Source organism: Pistacia vera, unplaced genomic scaffold, assembly GCF_008641045.1.
Source record: "Pistacia vera cultivar Batoury unplaced genomic scaffold, PisVer_v2 Contig320, whole genome shotgun sequence".
Classification (NCBI taxonomy): Eukaryota; Viridiplantae; Streptophyta; class Magnoliopsida; order Sapindales; family Anacardiaceae; genus Pistacia; species Pistacia vera.
This window is the reverse complement of record NW_022196136.1, coordinates 1,129,698-1,153,373: the sequence shown is the minus strand read 5'-3', so window position 1 is coordinate 1,153,373 and position 23,676 is coordinate 1,129,698. Positions and strand designations below refer to the sequence as shown.

The 23,676-nt window shown below is 33.8% G+C and overlaps 2 protein-coding genes and 1 pseudogene across 3 annotated transcripts; all 3 read left to right on the top strand.

Moving 5' to 3' along the window:
• Nucleotides 1-13,616: 13,616 nt before the first annotated feature.
• Nucleotides 13,617-15,668, top strand: LOC116137026 (coatomer subunit delta-like). Of its 2 annotated transcripts, XR_004129106.1 has the most exons (4): nucleotides 13,617-14,266; nucleotides 14,505-14,567; nucleotides 14,657-14,751; nucleotides 15,348-15,668. XR_004129106.1 is itself a non-coding variant. In XM_031422710.1 (3 exons), the coding sequence occupies exons 1-3, from the start codon at nucleotides 14,190-14,192 to the stop codon at nucleotides 14,742-14,744; spliced, it is 228 nt and encodes a 75-aa protein (XP_031278570.1). In that variant the 5' UTR covers nucleotides 13,622-14,189; the 3' UTR covers nucleotides 14,745-15,668. The 2 variants fall into 2 exon arrangements, 1 of the variants encoding a protein (XP_031278570.1); XM_031422710.1 differs by having other exon boundaries at nucleotides 13,622-14,266; nucleotides 14,657-15,668.
• An 891-nt stretch (nucleotides 15,669-16,559) lies between these two features.
• Nucleotides 16,560-19,565, top strand: LOC116137059 (annotated as a pseudogene).
• Nucleotides 19,566-22,302: 2,737 nt separating this feature from the next.
• On the top strand, nucleotides 22,303-23,633 carry LOC116137169. The gene is made up of 2 exons (XM_031422857.1): nucleotides 22,303-22,615; nucleotides 23,372-23,633. Exons 1-2 carry the CDS (start codon nucleotides 22,357-22,359, stop codon nucleotides 23,452-23,454), a joined length of 342 nt encoding a protein of 113 aa, XP_031278717.1. The 5' UTR covers nucleotides 22,303-22,356; the 3' UTR covers nucleotides 23,455-23,633.
• The last annotated feature ends 43 nt before the right edge of the window (nucleotides 23,634-23,676 follow it).

Below are 23,676 nucleotides of genomic sequence, written 5' to 3'. Positions count from 1 at the left end.
TATATTGTGCAACAATACCCTCTTCTCGAAGAAATTTTGCAAATGGACCTGGCATTTGACCCTTTTCTATATATCGTCCATAATATTCTCCACCTCTATCTGACCTTACAACCTTTATTTTCTTTTCACTTTGTTTCTCTACCTTTGCTTTGAATACCTTAAAGGCATCTATAGCCTCTGATTTATTAAACAAAAAGTAAAGATACATGTATCTAGTACGGTCATCTATGAAAGAGATAAAATATCTCTGTCCATTTAGACGAGGTATAGGAGAGGGTCCCCATATATCTGTATGTATGATCTCTAATTTATTAGTACTTCTTCTAGCTCCTTTTCGTAGCTCTATTAGTTGTCTTTCCCTTTATACAACCAATACAAGTATCGAAATCAGTGAAGTCAAGAGTTTGTAAAACTCCATCATCCACCAACCTCTTAACTCTCTGTATAGAGATATGTCCCAATCTCTTATGCCACAACTTAGAGGAATCCTCTTTAATGATACAATGTTTGCTGCCATTCTCCTCATGCACAGTCATAAGACTATGCTCAAATGCAGGATCTAGATTAAACTTATACAAACCATCAAGTAATTTTCCATATCCAACAGTAACATGGTCTTTTAGAATTTCAAAGATTGAATTACTAAAAGTAAATACATAACCAAGTTTCACAAGTCTGGATACTGAAACTAAATTTTTAGAAAACGATGGAATATAAAAAGTATTATCAAGATCCAATACATAATTAGAATTTAGAACAAGTCTAAAAGTCCCCACAACTTCCACTTCAGAATGTATTCGATTGCCTGAATAGATGCTTTGTTCATTCCCCACTGGTTTCCTCAGGTTTAGAAAGCCCTGCATGGTAGTGGAAATGTGAATTGTACAACCCGAATCAATCCACCATGTATCATTGGGAGCATCAACAAAATAAGATTCATGACATACATATGAAAGAAATATACCTTTCTTCTCAAGTCAATTCTTGTATTTCAAGCATTTTTTCTTCATGTGTCCCTTTTCTTGCAAAAGAAGCACGAAATTTGGTAACCACTAGGATTACCTTGTGCTTTACCCTTCTTCTTGAATTTTGAGACACCTTTGCCTTTCTTTCCCTTTCCTTTGAAATGTGTTGCTAAATGAGCACTTTTCAAATTCTCATTCTTCAACCTTTCTTCCTCTTGTACACACATGACTAAGAGTTCATTAATAGACCAATCTTCTTTATGTGTGTTATATGAGATTTTGAAAGGTCCATACTCATTAGGAAGAGAGTTGAGAATGAAAGTGACAAGAAATGCCTCAGAAAATTCAATCTTAAGGGACTTAAGTTGAGAAGCTATATCCCGCATTTCCATAATATGTTCACGCACACCCCTTAGAATTATCAAACTTCATGCTAGAAAGTTTCTTCATTAAGGTGCTAGCTAATGCCTTATCAGATGTCACAAATTGTGCTTCAAGTGCTTTCATGAAATCTGTCACCTTAGTGCACTCAGGAATGGAACCCCTAATGAGTTTACTTATGTGGGTCTTTATCTGCATTAAGTTTAAGCGATTTGATCGCTTCCACTTTTCATAGAGGACCTTTTCAGAGGGCGTACTTTCATCCGTAGGGACTAGTGGTTCGTCCATACGAAACGCCAAATCAATATCCATACACTCAAGTACTAACATTATCTTTTCTTTCCAATCAGAAAAGTTCTCACCATTTAACATTGGAACATGAGATGAATTATTAGCAAAAATAGTAGAAACAGCTGCAATAACCAAGAATTAAAATCATGTCATGCTATTGTAAGCATACTTTATATTTGAATCAACCAATGTCAAATTCAAAATTATAAATTCAAGCCTTCCTTTGGGCAGAGGTTGCTAACTCGCATTGAATTTACACTTATTAATAAGACTAACGAACATATATCACTCATAAAGTAATCCATACCTTTGGGTCTAGGATTAGTCTAATCATGATGCTAATTCAGTGTCTTGCTCTAATTATTGTCCTAAGGTAATTACCTCCTTTTGGGGCTGGGCTAGTATCTCTAAAATTTACATGCCATAAAACCTTACGAATTTTAAACAAAAATAACTTTATATGATTATTATTATGCCTTAGGATGCTTTGGCTACTCCTAAAACATTACAATATTCACTTCTTCAATATGGCAATAATAATAATATCAACTTAAACTCACCTTGATCATATCAAATATACATAGAAAAATTAATTCAGCATATATATATAGTAATATCAGAAACAATTTTAATACAACTAACTAAAAAATTCAAAACAGACTACAAAAATCTTAAAATTCCAGAACACATCCCAAGAAGTAATCTAACCCAGTGGTCAAGACATTTAACTCTCATTTAAGAGTTCTGGTTCAATTCACGGCAACGGAGTTTTAGCTATTAACATGACTGAATTAAAATTATTCTTTACAGACTACAATAAATTAAATTTAATCAAACAAAATGGCGAGCACGTCAATCGGCCTGTGTGGTTCAGTGCATCACACAAAAGATGCTCAACCACTTGATTGCAGGTTCGAGTCTCCGGCGAGTCAGATGCATAATTTTTTTTTTTTTTTTTTAAATAATGACATGTCGTTTCCAAAAATTAAAGAAAAACGACTTGTCATATCTTAAGGCCCAGTCGCCTTCAACCTTCAGCCGGGTCTGCAACCGGATACCCGACCTGAAAACAACCCACTTCGAACCCGAAAATTTAAAATACCATAACTCAGTCAATTTAACTCCGTTTTAGACGATTCAAAAGCCCCTTTTCTCATAATTTCACAGGGAATTTAATTTTCTAACTAATTTAACCAAAAAAAATTCCCAAACATGAATATGAGAGAATCAGAATTGAATAAAAAACATAAATAAAATTACAACATACTTCATCACATCTTAACACTGAACAATAAGCAAGAAGCATGGCTCTGATACCAAAATGTGGAATATTACGTATGTAATATAATGCGGAATTTAACCACTTACCTCCAGCCATATTGTTCAAGTGTTGTAGAAAGTTAAAACGTGAATGTTTGAGAGATGTCTTCTAGCCTTTGCCTACAGAACCTTTTCTTCCTTTTTTATTTTTGTAATATCTCTTTGATGGAGAAGATGATATCTTTATATATGGCTAGGCTAGGGACCAAGTAACTTCCATCAACTGCCTTTTACTCTCCCATCAAGGATCAAAAGAGGCCGTTAATAACTCTTTTAAACCACCTTGAACTGCATAATCGTGGCATGTGGCCACATCAAGTCTTACATGCATTGCCTTTGCTATTGACATATCTATTCTCCAACGTGTAGTCCGCAGCAGTGTCAGCATTTGTTCTGAATTTGGTGGAGGCGGCGGTTCCACTGCTAATTGCCTCCAGATAATAAGCTGCCTCCAAATTGTACACAACCAATGCCTTTAGAAACCAAGGGGTAAAAGTCTGCTGTAATCCAAGACATGTCCCAATTTCAAAACCATTGTTTAGAGCTCAAGTTCTTGAACTTCAAACAGCTCTAGATATGGCTTAATGTCTTCATAAGCAAGTATGGCGATCTGNGGCAATTATCTCTAAAATTTACATGCCATAAAACCTTACGAATTTTAAACAAAAATAACTTTATATGATTATTAACATGCCTTAGGATGCTTTGGCTACTCCTAAAACATTACAATATTCACTTCTTCAATATGGCAATAATAATAATATCAACTTAAACTCACGTTGATCATATCAAATATGCACTGAAAATTTAATTCAGCATATATATAGTAATATCAGAAACAATTTTAATACAAGTAACTTAAAAATTCAAAACAGACTATAAAAATCTTAAAATTCCAGAACACATCACGAGAAATAATGTAGCCCAGTGGTCAAGAGATTCAGCTCTTACCCGAGAGACCTGGGTTCAACTTTCGTCAATGAAGTTTTAGCTTTTAACAATTAACATGACTGAATTAAAAGCATTCTTTGTAGAATACAATAAATTAAATTTAATTAAACAAAATGGCAAGCGCGTCAATCGGCCTGTGTGGTTCAGTGAGTCAAATAAAAGACTCTCAACCACTTGATTTCGGGTTCGAGTCCCAGGCGAGCCAGATGCGTAATTTTTTTTTTTTAAATAATTTAAATAACGATATGTCGTTTCCAAAAATTAAAGAAAAACGACATGTCATATCTTAAGGCCCAGTCGTCTTCAACCTTCAGTCGGGTCTGCAACCAGATACACGACCCGAAAACAACCCACTTCGAACTCGAAAATTTAAAATACCATAACTCAGTCAATGTAACTTCGTTTTAGACGATTCAAAAGCTCTTTTTCTCATAATTTCACAGGGAATTTAATTTTCTAACTAATTTAACCAAACAAAATTCCCAAACATGAATATGAAAGAATCAGAATTGAATAAAAAAACATAAATAAAATTATAGCATACTTCATCACATCTTAACACTGAACAATAAGCAAGAAGTATTGCCCTGATACCAAATGTGGAATATTATGTATGTAATATAATGCGGAATTTAATCACTTACCTCCAGCCATATTGTTCAAGTGTTGTACAAAGCTAAAACGTAAATGATTTGTGAGTGAATGTTTGAGAGATGTCTTCTAGCCTATGCCTCTAGAACATTTTGTTCCTTTTGTATTTTCGTGATATTTCTTTGATGGAGAAGATGATATCTTTATATATGGCTAGGCTAGGGACCAAGTAACTCCGATCAACTGCCTTTAACCTCCCATCAAGGATCAAAAGAGGCAGTTAATAACTCCTTTAAACCACCTTGAACTGCATAATTGTGACATGTGGCCACATCAAGTCTTACAAATCAATGTTGGGAACTTCGGATAATAGGATTTGTCCCTTTCACAAATGAACTAATTTATTAGTTGTAGTGGATACAGTGATTTATGAATTAATTAATCAATTTACGTAGTAAATTATATTAAGATTAAATATAGTTGTATTAATTTTATGAAAAATTAATTAATTAACAGGGCTAACTAAGCCTATGTCTCCATACAATTGAATAATTAATCAATTTACCTAGTAAATTATGTTAAGATTGAATATAGTTAAATTAATTTTATGAAAAATTAATTAATCAATAGGGCTAATGATAAGAGTGTAATTTATATATTCTTATTCCTTCCATATTATGTTGTTTTGTTATGTTTTATGCCTATTTGAGTTGATTAGAGTTCATTTTGTGAGTTTGGCATAGTTGGATAGACTTTAGGAAATAAGTGATAAAAGATTAGGAAATTCCAGAATTTTTGTTATTCTAACCATTGCTGTGTTTTTCAGTTTTTCATGGAGTTAGATTTCTCAATTACCAAAGTGTTCTTCAGAGAAATTAAAGTAGACAAATCAAGCTTTTCAGGAAGGTATATGGGCGAGAATCCGAGTTCGTTTGGGTTCTCAGTGGTTGTTGGAAAACAGGACCTAGAATCCTAGTCGCAGAAGGATTTCCTGGCTGAGTATTGAATATTCGAACGGGCCTAACTGGAGTGTCAGATATTGAAAGTGGGTGATTCAAAAGCCCAAATTCATCTACACATCCGGGACTACAATTTTTATGGAGTGACCAAGCCCAGAAAAGATCTTTCTCAATGCGAGAATCCTGGTGCAAGCTGGAGACGAATCCTGTTTTCCATATCTGATAAGATTTTGACAAATCTGGAAGTCTATCTTTTAAGAAACGTCTAGGAAAGATTTTCCATGATTCCTGGGACAGAATTAAGGAAATCACGTGTTATTTATTGAGGAGTGTTAGGTTAACCAAGGGGGAGGAGACGGCAGTTCAGTTTTTTTCTTAGTTTTTACTTTCTACGTCAAGATGTGAGGCTGATCTTTCTTCTTCAGTTCAAGGGGATTTTGAAGCCTAAATTCATGTCATTGGAGTAACTTAACTTTAGTAACATTGTTCTTAATCTCGTTTTTATTGGAATTGTTTATGTTATTATGTTTTAGTTGTTTATGATTCTTGTTTGAGTGATTTAGTTTTGACCTGCTAAATTGTTTAATTGGAATTTTACCTGTTAGAATTAAGAATTGTGATACGTAATTATCCTTTTTCTATTCAGTGAGTAACACATGATGATAGATGATTATGGACAAGTTTTCAGTCTATCATCTTAAATAACATAACCTAAGTTAAATAATCCGAGCTTGCGTGATTGTTGCTTAGATTGATCTATTTTCCTAATTCTTAAGGCTATCATTGAATTAAACTTAGAGAGCTTATTCTAGGTTGTTCACGGGTTAGGATCTACTTGAAGAGCTTATTTCAGTAGTGACAATTAAGGGAAAATTCGGGTAAAAGAGCTTGTTGTTTCCTAAGGTCAGTAGTTCCATAATAACGAAATAAAATAGTGTTACGATTAATTCATGTCCAATGCATGTTTAGGTGGATCTTGAGCCGAGAACTGGTTTTTTTTCACCTGATATTTTTCTACCATTAGAGATTTCTTTGTTTTACTTGTTTGCCTTGACTACAATCCCCTTTCATTACTATCGTCATGTTTACTGTTTAGGTTTTATTTTATTTTTCTGTTGTTTTCATTGTTTTAGAATATAGAAATTAAACGAATCATTCCCTATGAGATCGACCCTTGCTTACCCTATATACAATTCAGTAGTTAGGTTAGGAAGATTATTAATTTGAAGCATTCGGCATGCTACCAGCTAACTAATCCTAACATCCATACAATTAAATAATGAATCAAATTACCTAGCAAATTATGTTAAGATTGAATAATTAATCAATGTGTTAATTTGTTAAAGGGCAAAATTACACCCAGATACTTGATTAATATTCATTAAACGGAAAATTTTGCATATAAAAATGAGCCACTATAATAAAATGCTAATCATAGCAAAAGAAAAAAAAAATACTAATTAGGAAAGAAAATGACATAAAAATTAATTCCATTTGATTATATTAATCATTTTTAGGATCAATTATTGATCCATATGGGGCAAAAAATCCCCGCAAAACCCTATTTATCGGGTTAGGGTCGGATGGGGATGGGAGTGACTCCATTCCCACAGGGTTGGGGATGGGATTTATCCTCGTCTGCGGGGACGGGTCAGGTATGGGGATGGGGGTTGAAGTCGGGGACGAGGCCGGGGAATCCCTAGTACTGTTTCACTATGTTTTGGGCTACTTTAACCACTCTTTTGGTGCTGGTGGTTTTCTATTTCTTGGGCCCTGAGCTATTGATTCCTCCATATACTGGAAGTTTTCTAGTCATCAGTTTCCGGCAACTAGTTGCATTTCTGTTATTGTACTATTCAATATATTTAAAAGTTCCTTAATACAAATAAATTCTAGAACTTGTTTAGTAGTTATTGAAACATGGAATACATGGAGAATGATACATGTGATACTATAACATGTATATTAGAATTTTGCAAAAAAAATTCAATCAAATTAAAAACAAATAAGGGAAAACTTGTTACCTTAAGTCCTTAGCAACCTTGGAGACTTTTAATTTCAAGAGAAATTAAACAAAAGAGTATCCATACTAAGGTAAAAGAAGATTTAGGCTAAGAGAGACATTTCACATTTAGGGTTCTTAGAAATTTTGATCTCTCTTTTAAAAATTGATATATCATTTTCTTTATATATGTAGCCTTCTAAAAATTCGATAATTGTTTTGGACTTCTTTAAAAAATTCCATAATTGTTTTGGAGTTGTAAATGATTATATAATTATTATGAAGTTATTAAACTTCTTTAAATAATAACATTGAATTAACGTTTAATCATAATTAACAATTTAACTCTTAAATTGTTTACATAACAATTTAACCCTTAAATTATTTATATGTTTACAATTACAACTCATTGTTAAATAATATAAAGAAAATGATTAATTATGAATTGGAATTCCATTTGATTCCAATTAGCGTTTTAACTCTTAAATTATTCATAATAACTAATATAACCCTCAATTGAATCTAATTCAATGATAATAATATAATTAACTTTATTACCTTTAGTAGGTGCTAGCTAACTTTGGATAATCAATTTTTTTTTACTATTTCTCCATTCTCCTTAGCTTTTATGTGTGACATCTTAGGTTTACTGTGGCCTAGCTGTGGGCCCAATATCATAGTCTATTTCGATATGTTTCGTCATAATTCTTTATGATCGAAACTCCCACCAATTATGGTAGACATCTAGCAATGTTTGATAACCCTTACGTCACAATGAAGATATACTCCAACGAACCTTTTTATAATCATAGGCGCTATGTAATTAAATCCTTCCTTTGTCTAATCCTAATTAAGAATGGATTCATGTTATGTCAAAATCTTTGTCTTAATTTTATATCAAATTGATAATTAATACATATGGAACGTGTCACCATGAAACAACATTTTAGGTTACATTTTATATACCCCAACCAGAGATTTCCCTTTTCCAACGTATCTTGACATTTGTCTAGGAACTTGATATCAATCTATACCAAGTCAACGGATCCTATCTTGACTATCTTGTCCTCACACATAAAGAACACATGGCCAAATCGGCTTATTAACACATGACATGATTAGCCTTGTGTTTATATACTATATGAATCATATGCGTTTATGCAAAATTCAACCGTGATATCTCAAGTCTAAGGAGTAATAATACACTAGTATGATCTTATGATACATTATTGACTATATTTTAAATGTCCATGTGATTCATCATAAATGGTCATATTCAATAAATAGTTTACTAACCGTTTATCCATGCTAATGTCTTAGTGATATAACTTTTATAATCACCCACACAAATACCATCACATGATATTCAACGGAGGTATTCAGCATGTCTACTATGTAATATTATTGTCCAATTAATATTATCTATGTAGGGAATACTTTGATGATTTTGATCTTCTAAAGATTTATATCATCTAGACATTTCACATGTAATACATATATGTAAATAAAACAATAAACCTCATGTGAAATAAGAACATTTTCTTTTATTAATAAGATAAGATTGTATGTACAAAATATATACATTAACATATATATATAAAACATAATACCTTGAAACCGACGACACGATTAGTTCATAGGATATACAATAACAGTTATATATAAATTTATATTTATTATGATAAAGGTATATTAGGTAATTAATCATGTGTTTCTTTAAATATTTTAGTGTCCAAATATAAGTTATGGAATTTTATTTTTTCTATTTAAAAGATTTATCTGAAAATAAGTGATAATATTGTGGGAAAAAAGAAAAAAAAAAACAATCAAAAGGCTTTGGGAGTGATTTTTAGCCCCCACCCATTTGATCCGTATCCCCCACTTTTAAAAGTTTGTTGTGTTGTAAGTTTAACTTTAAAGACAATTACAAGAAAGAATACTACAAATTCTAAGTACACCAACAATTGATTTTATAGTATTAAACCTTTATTTCTTGCATAAATCGTCAATCTAAATTATCATTATCATTGAAATTGTTTGTTTGATGCAAAAATACTTTATTTTTTTAATTTTCACAACAGTTAAAACTGATATTTTGATTCTAAAATTGAAATTGAAGAAAGGGGTGTAAAGAAAAATTCTAATAAAATAGGGTTTAAGGAGAAGTTTTTAAATATGAAATGGATGTATTTGGTAATAGAGGATGGGGGCTAACAATCACTTTCCAAAGACTTAAATGAAAAGTGAGAGAAAACAAACAACTCCTAAGTTTTTAATTTGGAAGAACTAATGTAGAATATTTAAGCCATATAATAAAACGAACCGTAATGGTACAAAGAAATTATAAAAAATGAAAATAAAAATTAGAAGGATGATACTTAAACAAGGGGAGAAATTATTTAAAGCTAGTTCTAACATATTTAAATAAGTGCCGCTTCCTAAGTTATAATAATATTTGATAATTTACAATAATATTAGTGATAATTATACCTAAAAAAATATATTTCAAAATATGTTACCCAAACTTCTTTATTTTTTTTCCTTGAAATGCTGAGGATTTGTAATTCTTTTAGAAATATATCGTAATTTTTTTAAATTTATTTTCTAATCTTTCAACAATGACTTGACCTCATATTTTTCTTAATTATACTGTAATTGGCTGAAAACTTCTCTATTCTTTTCTTTTTGAATTGTTTTAGGCTTTTTTTTTTTTTTTGTTTATCTTTCTGTTTTTTTTTTTTTTTTTAAATATTTCCCCAGATCTATTATTCTCCCTGTTTCCATTTTTTTCTTTTTCAATCTAATTATCTGAAATATAATTATAATAAAAAGAAATGTTTGATTATCTTCCTAATCTCAACACCGTTATGTGGCTGTTATCAACCGCACAAGATAAAGCCCAAAGTTATAAATGGTAAGTGAACTATAACCTATTTTATACAAGACTGGATTTCATCCTATAAGATTTAAGATTCTTGTAAGGTTCAAGTTACCGAGATGTGTCATGTATAATGTTGACAGAAAACTATTTCTGATTAAATTATTTTTAATGTTCCTGATATAAAATATTTCTAATGGAACTATAAAACTCATGTCCCCACATACTTTGGAAATTCTTTCAATCCCCTTCTAATCATATTTTTAACAATAAACACCCTTTATTTTATTTCATAGAAGTTGACTCAATACACATGGACGTCACTTTTTAAAAGTTTTCTTTTCTCTGTTCCTTTTTCTCTCAAACCCCCAATTCACTTTAAGCTTACTCTTTATTTAGCTGCATTGGCAAAACAAACAATATATATTATAATTCCAAGAAAAAATTAATTTTTTTTTTTCTCTTAACTCGGCCTTCTGTTCGCTGCCGCAGCTGGAGCTATTGAAATCGCAACGATTATGTTGAAAACAAATCCAAGTTTATTGACAATCCGAATGTCTAACAATATGGCACCATTGACCATTTTATATGGCTGCTCTGTTAAGGACATGACATCATTTTATTTGCTAAAGCTAAACATGTTTTGACAAGGGAGGACCAAATTACTCTACTTTTCACTTGTTTGAGCACTGATTTATATATGGTGAGAGTACATCCAATTCCATTCTATACATCCTAATTTTCATACATAAATGATATGTATATTTCCATATTATATATATTTACATATAAATAATAAGATAAACAATACGCTACATATAAAAATTATTCTTTATAAACTGATATCACAAACCCTATATATTTGATACGTAATTTGTACATCTTTCTAAGAAATATTCAAACTAGTTAGAATCGTAAATCATTTCTATATCCTAAGTTTGCATTCAATTCTTTTGCTTATATAGTTGAATTGCTCAAATCTCGCATTGATATTATAAAAGGATCGTCCAGAATTAGTTGTGGCTCGTGATAAAAATTGCGAGACAACCTTACATGTTTTAGCCCGAAAACCTTCAGTGTTTGCAAACAGAAATCAAGGACTACTGAGCAAGCTTTTCTACTCATGTTAGTTTAATTCTCCAACACTTTGATTTATCATATCTTTGATGACTCAACATAAAATTTAAATCCCAAATTCTTAGTCCCAGGAATGAAGTAGGATTGCAATAAGGATGTGGTCTCAACTCAAGCTCTTCAATTAGTGAAATGTCCTTGGGAAGAAATATTAAATCAAGATGATTTGGAGTTGGTGAACCTAACTAAAACTCCTTCAAATCTCATGTTCGATGCCGCTAAACTGGAGAATTCCGAATTTTTGGTTGAGCTTGTTAGCTACTATCCTGATTTGGTTTATGAATTAGATGAGAATGGTAACAACATATTTCACATTGCAGTTTTGCACCACCATGCCAATATATTCAATCTACTATATGTTATAGGCTTGGCTACAAAAGTGTTGGCGAGTGGCGACCATTGAAGATTTTGAGTGCAACAATATGTTGCATTTAGCTGCAAAATTTCCACACCCAAGTCGAAATTTGGGCTTTGGGTGTAGTAGATTTAGACTTCTCCCCTTCAATTTTTTACCCCTTTTACAAGGTTTGTGGTTACCGGTGTCCAGTGGACTTGCATAATGTTAATTCCTTACTTGATAGCTTCGAGTCCGTTTGGTTTGTTATTTTGGATAGGATTTTGGAAATAGTGAGTAGAGTGATTATTACGAGGTAAAATTTAAAAATTAACAAAAAACCCCCTAGGTTTGCTAATTTAACTAAACACCCAAATATATAAAATTTTTGTAAAATGACAAAAACACCCCCACCCACCGATAGTGTTAGATTTCGGCCACTACTGTCGGAATCTAGCGTTACGACGCATATAGGTGGGATCTGGCTAGTTGTGCGTCGATCTAGCCTTTTCCGACCAAATCCACCACTGATGGCCGGAAAAGGCCAGATCAACAGTCAAATTTGGCCGTCGATGGCTGCAAAAGGCCAGATCTGGCCATCGCTGATGATCATCAGTGAATTACCGGCGAGTACTGGTCGTTTGTAAGTCGTTGTGATAGATTCCTGATACCACCTATGGTGGTTGCTAGAATCTGACAACTATAGGTGAGTGAGAGTGTTTTTGTTAATTTTTAAATTTTTTTCTGGGGGTGTTTAATTAAATTAATAAACTTAAGGGGTGTAAAAAATTAAATATAATATAATAGTATTTCCTAAATAATGAAACAAACAGTTATTTTAAGAATATGATTGGGAATAGGGTATGAAATAAAGAACTAAACGGACCCTTAAATTTTTTTGGTGGGATTCCAATCAAAATTTAAAGTTTGAATCCCTATATTCAACTGGGTAAAAGAAAATGGAATCATGTCAGGAGCCCATTGGAGTGATACCCATTTGAACCATCTTATATTCTTTAATGGGCTACTGTTTTATGTTTCTGGGTTTGGCCTCTGATTTGCGGTTTGCCTCTACTCGTGGAGCCCTTAATTTTCGTCCAAGGACAATAATTGCAAAAAGAGTTTGCTAAATGATAATAGGAACTCAAAAAATAACACCATTCATGTAAAATTTATTACAAATGCAGCCATATTTAGGAAATGTGGCTGCATTTCAGTGTTGTCATTAAAACACATTTAAAATCTCTGTAAACTATTTCATCGAACTTTTTAAAAATAAAAATATATCTTTGATGAAATTTAATAATAATAAAAAAATTATCCTCAAAGTTGAAAATAAACAATGTTTGATTATCTTTCCAATCCCAACACCGTTATGTGGCGGTTATCAACCGCACTTGACAAACTCAAAGTTACATATGGCAAGCAAACTTTCAATTTTTTTTTTTTTTAACAAGATTAATTCCAATTCTATAGGATTAAAGGTTCATGTAGAATTCAGGTGATCGAGACATATAGTGTATAATATTGAATTGAAAAGTATTTTTAATTAAATTATCATATAACTCATCTTAATAACAAAGTCAACTGAAGATATCATAAAACTTCAAATCTGAGAGCAAGATTTTTTAGTCTCAACCCTATGAACAAGTACGTAGATCTGCATGTATAAAATTCATGGCAAGTCAACTACACAATATGCAAAATGAAGTTATGCTGGGTGGAGCGAGGAATATATAAAAGGGTGAGCCAAAATAGCTCAATAAATGGATAATTTTATAATAAACTTTTTTTTCCAAAAAATCCTTTTTCTTTTCTGAAATAATGTTTTTGTGAACATATTATTACAAATTTTACTCCCTCTTCCCAACACCAAGTAAGGCTATGCAAGCAGCAGGCGCGCGCGGAAGCTGCTGTGGGCTGGGACTTTCAGCGAGCAGTTGGTGTGCACCAAAAAGACCCAAGCAAAACGTGATTAAAAAAATCACCCAACACGTCCCAATCTCTCCAGAAAACCGCAGAAACAATAAACACCAAAAACCCACAAAAAATCTTGTGAAAAACACCAAAAATCAGATCACAAAAAACTTACAAGAGAGCAACCCAACACAATTTTGCACGGAAAAGCTTTTCCGGCAAACCACGAACAACCAAGGCAAACCAAGACCAGGGTTTTGAAGAGCAAGACCAGACGGTTTGAACGGGACCAACCACGGCCTTTTCCGATCAGTAAAACGACCGAAAAAGCGACCGAAAATCTGCGTTTTTCACGAAATGTGAGGGCGATTTCCCGGCGAACAGGAAGTCCAATGACGACGGGCGAGGTACGGATGTAAAGAGGATTTCAAGAGCTTTCGAACGGTGGGTGGATCGAAGAAAACCGATGACGGGATCGTCCAGAATCGAGCCGGAAAATTCCGGCTGTGGGAAAGAGTTCAGAGAAAAAATTTCAAAAACAAGGTACTTTTTTATGGTTCTGCTGTGGCTCCTTTTCTAATTGGTGCCTTCCATAATTTCTTGTGTTGCATTGCCATTTGAATCTCTCGTCATATATTCTTTTTTTTCCGTAATTTAAACTAATATTTGCTTCTTCTTTTTTTTTCCTTCATTTCTTACCATTGGAGTTCCTTTCTTTAATGTAAAAATATTGTTTTGGTTAATATGTACATTCAACTGTATCATTTCTTCTGACTTTCAGGTTTGACTCTAGAAATTCTGTCCTGGAATGGTCGATACTTCTCATTGATAACTCTAATGGAAGGTGACTGCTATACTTTCAACTTAGTGAGTTAGATACTCTTATTCAGTGTCAACGAATAAATTTCTTAATGTACTCGACTGAATATGCAGGGGATCGATGGAATTTGTTGTGCCTAGAACTGATTCATCAGCCTTTTTCCCAATCTCCGTGCAGTTTTCAGCCCTGTACATTCAGTGACCTAAAGGTTTGCTTGACATTATAATTTGTTTTCGTGTCATTTTCTCAACGAATAATAATGTGTTTGCATCTCTGTTTGTGGTTACAATCTTGTGGTAACATCAGAGTTCGCAAAGTTTCTGGTTGATTATATTTGCTCCTGTTTTAATATCGTTTTCAAGCATAAAAGCTCTCTCTACTGAGTTTGATAACTGAGTTATAACTATGGTATGTACTTCATACCAGAACTTATGTTAAATTGAATTTTGTTCTGAAAATGCTTGTCCTGCCCTTGGAAACTATTATGTATTTAAGTGATCATAAACCAATGTGAAGGCATAATGAATGTTGTACATTTCACTGTAATCTCGACATTTTGAATGGTGTCGTTAGGAGAATGCTACCTATCACAGCATGCGATTATTTATGGTGGTGATCTATTAGGTTTAAACCAGTTCAGTACCCGTGGAGGTTTTGATGTGGGCTCGGGTTCTTTACAGTCATCAGTATGTTCTTTTAGATGCTGTATAACGAAACGTATAAATTAGTCGTTCCTTTTAAGTTCTCCCCCTCTGGTTTTCATTGTTTATTTTGATTTTTAACTCAAAAATGTTGTTGTAGCAGGGTATAAATATCCTCCCTCTAAGAGGTGGATCTTCTCCCAAGTTTTCACAGAGAATGGTTTTGACCACGGAAAATTACCAAGTTGTGTGAAGGCTTGTTTCTAAATTTGATGCACTGGATTACGAGTTTCCATTGGCATTCTTAGAGTATACTTTGAATTGTATGGGAGTTTGACAATTAGCCATTGTATGAGTTTAGAGATTTCTGTTATTGACCAAAATTTTTCATGTTATTAAATAGTTGATATGATGGGCACAATTTTATATAATTAAAGATTTTGTTATTTCCAGATTCCTGGAGATATATATATATATATATATATATATATATATATATATATATATTGCTAACTTAACATATAAATATTAAAGTCAAAAGGGCAAGTAAAATAAAGGTGTTATTGGTTGACGAAAGGACCAATAAAATAAATGGTTCAAGTGGTTTAAACTTTAAAGAATAAAGAGACCGCACATTTTGACAATATGGGGGCCTTGGAGAATATGCCAAATGTCTTGTGCCATTGTTAGCAAAGACTTATTTATGCATGAAGAAAGCAACTTGCATGCAAACTAACTAAGCTACGTGAACCGTCTTCATTCTTATGGCAATTTAATTATTGATAGGAAAGGTGTCTTCTGTCGGTTGTCATGGATTTACCAGTGTGGATCTGGAACTTGCTTTTCTTGTATATATATTTACATTAGGTGATGATTCCATTGTCATTTCTAGCTCACTACAATTTATTGGTGCATGCCACATATTATTTTTAAATTTTTTAATTAAAGTTTTCAGATCTGTGCATGTCTGTCCGAGATTGTGATACAACAAGCGAAGTGCTGGTGTATAACAAGAGGCGTGGGAAGAAGCACCAGGGGATCAATAGTGTTAAAGGAAGCAACTAAAGTGTGAATTGAAGGTAGAGGGACAGGTGGCGAAAGATAACTGGTGGAGGGATAAATTCTGTTAGGAGAAGAAATGAATAAAGGGAGCAGCAGAGGAGGAAATAGGCATCGAGAGAGAAGTTAGGAAAAGGGGAGGTAGCTGGCCCTCGAAGTCCAGCATATCTGTTTCTATTATGTTCTATTGTTGGTTTCTCTTATTTTCATTGTTGACTAATTAAATCTGGTAGATCTAATATTGAGATACAACCCATACTGGTGTAATACTGATGTTATCAATGTATTCTGTTATTCTGGAATTCTTAATGTTGCAATGAACTGCTGTTTGTTTCTGTTAGGAGCTTTTGTGTGTATGAATGACTGAGAATTCTGGGTAGGTTCGCAACAGATTGTTAATCCGATTAATACAGAAAAAAAGGTGTATTGTATATTCCTTAATGTCTTTAGGTACCTGAATATTCCTACTCTCTGGATGAGGAAGGTATTTGCAGGACAGGTTTCGAGCTGATTTTTGCGTGAGATGAAGTTATCTCTCTTGGGTGCAAAAGGAAAACTTGACTGTTGCACAGGTCAACCAGTACTGTGAGATGGAGAGTCATGAAGAGAAGTTGCACAAGCTGGTATTGCAGAGCAAGATCAATGAAACCAAGGATGTCATGAAGCGCAAAGCTAGTGAGATTGACAAAAGCAAGGTACTTTTTACGGCTCTGTAGTGGTTCCTTTTCTAATTGGTGCCTTACGTAGTCTCTTGGGTTGTGTTGCAATTTGAAACTCTTATACATTCTGCAGATTGAGAAGAATAGAGGTGAAAAGGGAGGCTTTATTTCCTTGCAGTCGATGGGATCTGGAAGAATTGAGAGTGGCTTTAGTGATATGAGCATTTCTAGTGGCCGTGGTGGTGGTGGTTTTGGTAGTGGTTCTGGATTTGGTTTGAGCACTGATGTTGAGTCCTTTTCCACCAAGTCTAAAGGTCTGTGTACTAATTTTTTTATGGGTTGTGGATTTTGTTGACATACATGCTAGATGTTAGCAAACAAACATGCATTTTAGATAAATAATTGAGAATTCTTTTTGAGTTGCTTGGCAGATAGGTTATACTTTGTTCTGTCTTTAAGATATCTGTATGGTGCCTTTTTGTGGAAATCTGTTTAATGGATCTGTTTCTGGACTACTTGATGATTTGTTTTAGAAATGAAGAGAATTCTTATCTCTTATATATTTGCATCATTAGGTCGTCCACCTTCATCTGCCACAGCTCCTCCTAAGGGTCTTGGTATGCAGCTTGGTAAATCCCAAAGGACAAATCAATTCTTGGAATCTCTGAAAGCAGAAGGTGAAGTGATTCTTGAAGATGTGTAGCCAAAAGCAGGCCAGCCAAGATCAGCTGCTCCACCATTCACTGATCCTGTCACTTTGACGGTTGAGGAGAAATTCAATGTGACTTTGAAACGAGATGGTGGGATGAGTAACTTTGATGGCCAAGGAACTTTGTCTCTTAAAATTCTTAATCAAGATGATGGTCTTATCCAAATTCAGGTACTTGGAATTGATGGTCTTATTCAAGGAACTTTGATGGTCCATGTGATTTTGCTGTTATTTATTACAATATATCCTGTGTTATTTCAGATTGAGACTGGAGGGTATCCGGCCATTCTTTTCAATGCCCATCCTAATATGAACAAAGAACTCTTTAACAGTGAGAATATACCGGGCTTGAAGGACCCTAATAGGCCCTTCCCCACTGGCCAAGCTGGTGATGCTGTAGGTGTTGGTCTTTTGAAGTGGAGAATGCAAAGTGTTGATGAGTCAATGGTGCCATTGTCAAGTGGGTTCAAGTCTTTCACTGAATTTTCTCTCTATATCATTTCTTTTCTATGCTAAAAGCATTTATGTGGATTTATATATATTTATTGCAGTTAACTGCTGGCCCTCTGTTTCTGGAAACGAAACTTACGTGAGCATCGAATATGAAGCTTCATCAATGTTTGATCTGCGAAATGTTGTGATCTCAGTACCTCTTCCAGCTCTTTGAGAAGCACCAAGTGTTATGCAGATTGATGGAGAGTGGAGGTAAGAAATTTGATTTTGTATACTTTGTGAGTTTTGGATTTTAGTCATCTTTCCTTCTATCTGTCATGACAAGAATATGTGCCTTCAACACTAGCATTCCTTTTGACTTTCAGGTATGACTCTAGAAATTCTGTCTTGGATTGGTCGATTCTTCTCATTGATGACTCTAACCGCAGGTCAGTGATTACTATACTTTCACCTTCATGAGTTACATATTCTCTTGTTCAGTGTAAGTGCATAAAATTGATATTGTACTCTACTGAATATGCAGTGGATCGATGGAATTTGTTGTGCCTCCAGCTGATTCATCAGCTTTTTACCCCATCTCTGTGCAGTTTTCAGCTACCAGTACATACAGTGACCTAAAGGTTTTCCTGACAATATAATTCGTTTTTCTGTTACTGTCTTAACGAATATCTGTTTCCTTTTCTTTTTGTTGTTACAATCTTGTGGTAACATCATAAGTTTGCAAAGATTCTGGTACTATTTATTTGCTCCTGTTGTAATATCATTTTCAAGCATAAAATCTATACTATGGTATGTACTTCATAGTGGAACTTATGTTAAATTGAATTCAGTTCTGAAAGGGCTCGTCCTGCCCTTGGAAACTATTATGTATTTAAGTGATCAAACTGATGTGAAGGTACAATGGATGTTGTAAATTTCACCATAATCTCGACATTTTGAATGGGATCTTTAGGAGAATGCTACCTATCACAGCATATGATGATATTTATGGTGGTGATCTATAAGGTTAAAACCCATTCTGTACCTGTGGAGGTTTTGATGTGAGCTCAGTTTTTCACGGTCATCAATATGTTCTTTTAGATACCATATAAACGAAATAGATAAATGATTCGTTCCTTTTAACTTCTCCGCCTCTGGTTTTCATTTTCTGTTTTAATTTTTAACTCAAAATTATTGTTGCTGCAGGTTGTAAATATCCTCCCCCTAAGAGGCGGACCTTCTCCCAAGTTTTCATAGAGAACGGTTTTGACCACAGAAAATTACCAAATTGTGTGATCGCTTCTTTCTGAATTTCATGCACGGGGTTATGAGAGTTTCCATTGGCATTCTTAGAGTGCACTTTGAATTGTATAGGAGTTTGACAAATAGCATTTTTTTTTCTTTTTCCATTTTGTGTTAACCCATTGTATAAGTTTTGAGATACCTGTTGCAGCTCTTTTTTATCTTATTGACCTAAAATTTTCATGTTATGAATAGTTCATATGGGGCACAATTTTATAGTATTAAAGATTTTTATACTCCCATTTTGTTATTAATAAAGATTGGTTCAGAACTCAATTTTATAAACTTTATTTTACAACTCTGAGGTGATAGTTCACAATTAGATAGGTAAGATTCATAGTGAACAAATGAGATTTATTTATGAGCTGATCAATTATGAATTGTTATGTTGGGTAAGATTGTGAGAGAAAGTTTGTGAGATTGAATTGTAAGTATAGTATTATCCTTTTGTTATTTTTTTATTCATCAGGATATTTATGGATAGTTTATATTGGCACAATTTTTGCGCCAACTTAATGTATAAATATTAAAATCAGAAGGGCAAGTCAAATGAAAGGCTGGTGCTTGACGACACGACCAGTAAAATAAAGAGTAAACAACATTTTCCCACCCAAGGTTTGGCAAATCTAAGTTCTCATCCCTGGTTTCATAAATTATAGATTGTCACCCTTAAATTAACAGATAACTATTTAATCTAACAGTTAAAAGGGTAAAATGGTCATTTCAAAGATGAAAATTTCAAAACCCTTTACTTCTCAAATTCACCCCACTGAAAAAATTCAAAATAACCCTTCACTTTTCTAATTCACCCCACCAGTGATTTCAAGCCATTTCGACTTGTTTTTGGCACAATGGACCCCTCTTGACACCACAATTATAATCCCCTCAACCCCCAGATCAAAACCCTTAACCTCCCTGCCTGATTGAACCCCCCAATCGTTGGTCATCGCTTTTAGTGTCAATCGGTATTTCATCCAAATTTCGGCAAGTCCTGACTCCGAAAACCACCCCCAAGACCACCAATAGCATCACCGATTTCCCCCCACCAAAACCCCCAACATTTCTAACAACAATTGCCCATTGATCTCCGTCACTTCTCTCTTATGTTTTTACATTTTTTTGCGCTTTTCCAACCAAATTTCGACACCTCGCCGAGGTGCAATTAGGTGGAAAAGTTAGGGGTTTTGGTGAGGAGGATAAGGGGATGATGATGGTGATGTCGGGGAGGTCCAATGGTGTCGAAATCAGATTGGATTTTTGGCTTGGCAAGGATCCTCTGGGGGTTATTTGAGAGAAATTTGAGATATAGAGATTATTTTAGAAAAAAAATAATAGTGTTAATTTAAAGGTGAGAATCTGTAATTTATGAAACCAAGGTGGGAACTTGGAGATTAGCCAAACCTTGGGTGGGAAAATGCCGTTTACTCTAAAATAAATGGTTCAAGTACATAGTGACAATGTGGGGACCTTGGAAAATATGCCCAAATGTGCTGTGCCTGTGGGTCATGGTTAGCAAAGACGTGAGTTATGCATGAAGAAAGCAACTTGCATGCAAACTAAGCTACGTGAACGTCTCCATTCTTATGATAATTTAAGAAATAAAAAAGAGATGCTTCGAATCGATCTGGTTTGTCTCACTGTGTGTGTGTGTGGAATGTAATGCAACGAACTGAAGCAATGTAATGCAAAACTGTGCAGGTCTGTGGCTGTGGCGGGTGGACTTAGGGTTGATTTACTGTGTTTATTAAAACATCTCCAAATGACTCTTTATTATAAAGAGTTTATCCATAGAAATAAGAGTTCATCAGACTCTTTATCCTTTAAATATAAATTAAAGAGTGAATTTGACTTTCTATATTTAGTGAGTTAAATTTCACTCTCTATTCTAATTTTAAATAATAAATTACAAGTGTTTATGTATTTTATTTATGATTTATCTCTTCAATTAAGTTTCTTTCTTAAAAAAATATATTCTCTCTTTTAAAATTTAAAGAGTCTATTAGATTTGAATAAAAATTCTGTTCTATATATTTAAAAATCAATGAAGATGCTCTTTAAAATAAAGAGTATTATTGAAGATGCTCCTATAATTCTAATTTAAGTCTTTAATAAAATTGGAATTGGGAATTTGGGGATTTTTTTTTTTTAAAAAAAGGTTAACCGGTTTGTCTCCGAGCAAGCGGATTTCAAATTGAGCCGAACCAGTAGACTGGTTTAACCTAAATTTCAAACCAGAACCGACTCTATTTAAAAAAAAAAAACAAAAAAAAAAACTATATTTTTTCGTTGGATTTAGTTCAGTTTCTAGTTTCGGTTATAGGGATCCAGTTACGTGTAGAGAAGGTGTGATTGATAAATAAATAAGTTGAAGAATGTGAACAATGGTGATCCAAACACCTGGTCAAATACATATTTATTTGAACTTTGTCTCTTTTCAATACTTGCAAACATCATCATACATACCTAATAAAGTAAACAGGACACCTGTACTGGAGTTGTATTTGCCTTAAATAGATAAACGGGCACTAATTAATTAAACTACTTGTTGATTAAGAAAAGTGTGATTTATAGAGTCAAATTTTTACAAATTAGAAAAAAAAAAAAAAAAAAAAAAAAAAAAAAAAGGGACGCCGTTTTCAAATTTTAAGCTGACTTGATGACCTTTCAGTAGATATTAGAGTGACGATAATGAAAATTAAAAGGCGTTTTCGTTGTTCAATATTTTCTCACATGCCGCAACGTCGGCAAACGATAATGAAACAAAAACGAAACGTTCCCTTTTAAATAGAACTCTTTTGAATTCAAAACAAATACACATCACTAAGACTTCCAATAGCCGTCCAAATCAAGTGTCAGCAAGATGTACATTTAATGTTCAATATAATCACATGCCGCAACGTCAGAAAACGACAATGTAAACGAAAACGAAACGTTCCCTTTAAATAGAACTCTTCTGCTTCTGAATAAAAACAAATAGACAACATCACTGATAATATCGGAGAGAGATAAGTATGTCAAATACTCAAGGAAATGGTCCAATGCCTATGGCTACTTTCGTGATTCAACAACCCTACCGATCCACCACGGCCATCTCCCGGCATCCAAACACAAGAAATAACGCCGGTAAAGACTGTTACCGGGTTATGGTGAAGGACTGGGTGCAAGTTCATCAACTGTCTCCGATCCACCACCAATACCAAGTGCACCGACTTATCCCACCAATGGAGCCTTCATGTTACCCAGTCAGTGACTGGGATAATTTCGATAATGGTTAGTTCATATTTTTGTAAGTTTTTTAATTAAAAATCTGGCGTCCCAATCATTCTGTCCGAGTTCTTTTTTATTTTCACATTCTTCATTCTTATGGGGAACCGAGTTCATCATCTTCGGCTTATCTTTTTTTTTAATCTTTTCTGTTCGGGTTGGAAATTGTCTTACCTGAGTCATCCTCGTGCTTTCTCGCAACTTTCTCTGAGTTCTTCTCTACCCATTATAAACTCTTTCCCAGTTCTTCATGTCCATCTTCACATTCGCGTCGGGTTGGAAATAGTCATACCCGGGTCATCAAACGCAGCTTTTCCTGAGTTCTTCTCTACCCATTATCAACTCTTTCCCAGTTGGGTTGGATATAGTCTTAGCCGAGCCATCCTATGCAGCTTTTCCTGATTTCTTCTCTACCCATTATCAACTCTTTCCCAGTTGGGTTGGATATAGTCTTAGCCGAGCCATCCTATGCAGCTTTTTCTGAGTACTTCTCTACCCATGATCAAATCTTTCCCAGTTCTTTTTAGGTTCACCTTCACATTCGGGTCGGGTTGGAAATAGTCTTACCCGAGTCATCCGACGCAGCTTTTTCTGATTTCTTCTCTACCCATTATCAACTCTTTCCCAGTTCTTTTTTATTTACACCTTCATATTCGGGTCGGTTAGAACTCAAAAAGTAATACAGCCAATGGTACTTTGTTATTCTTTATTATTTATAAAGTACTAGAAGCTGATTAGTGCACTTTTTTCAATGCCATGTAGGTTTAAAGATTGCGGGAGTGACAACTTACTTTAGTTGTGTGTTCGGTGTTGGCAATGCTGGTTCAGGTTTAAATATTCAATAAGGCTTCTTGGTTAATGTAATGAGTCATCTATGTGTGAAATTGTGAGGTTTTTCTTATGTTACTTTATAGTTTTAATACAGTATTATCTTGAATTTGTTATTGGAAATGAGATCTTAGCCTCTTTTTGTTAATTTCTGTTAATGGAAATCCTGGAAAACCATTTCAATGAATTATGTATCCAAGCTAATTGAATCCCACGTTGTTCAAATAATCTTGAACTCC

Bases quoted from the DNA above. Each gene is read 5' to 3' on its own strand.
- LOC116137026 (XM_031422710.1), top strand. From the start codon at position 14,190: ATGACGGGATCGTCCAGAATCGAGCCGGAAAATTCCGGCTGTGGGAAA. The intron at 14,267-14,504 runs GTACTTTTTTAT...TCTGACTTTCAG, and splicing joins GAAAAAATTTCAAAAACAAG to GTTTGACTCTAGAAATTCTG. The intron at 14,568-14,656 runs GTGACTGCTATA...CTGAATATGCAG, and splicing joins ATTGATAACTCTAATGGAAG to GGGATCGATGGAATTTGTTG.
- LOC116137169 (XM_031422857.1), top strand. From the start codon at position 22,357: ATGTCAAATACTCAAGGAAATGGTCCAATGCCTATGGCTACTTTCGTG. The intron at 22,616-23,371 runs GTTAGTTCATAT...AATGCCATGTAG, and splicing joins CTGGGATAATTTCGATAATG to GTTTAAAGATTGCGGGAGTG.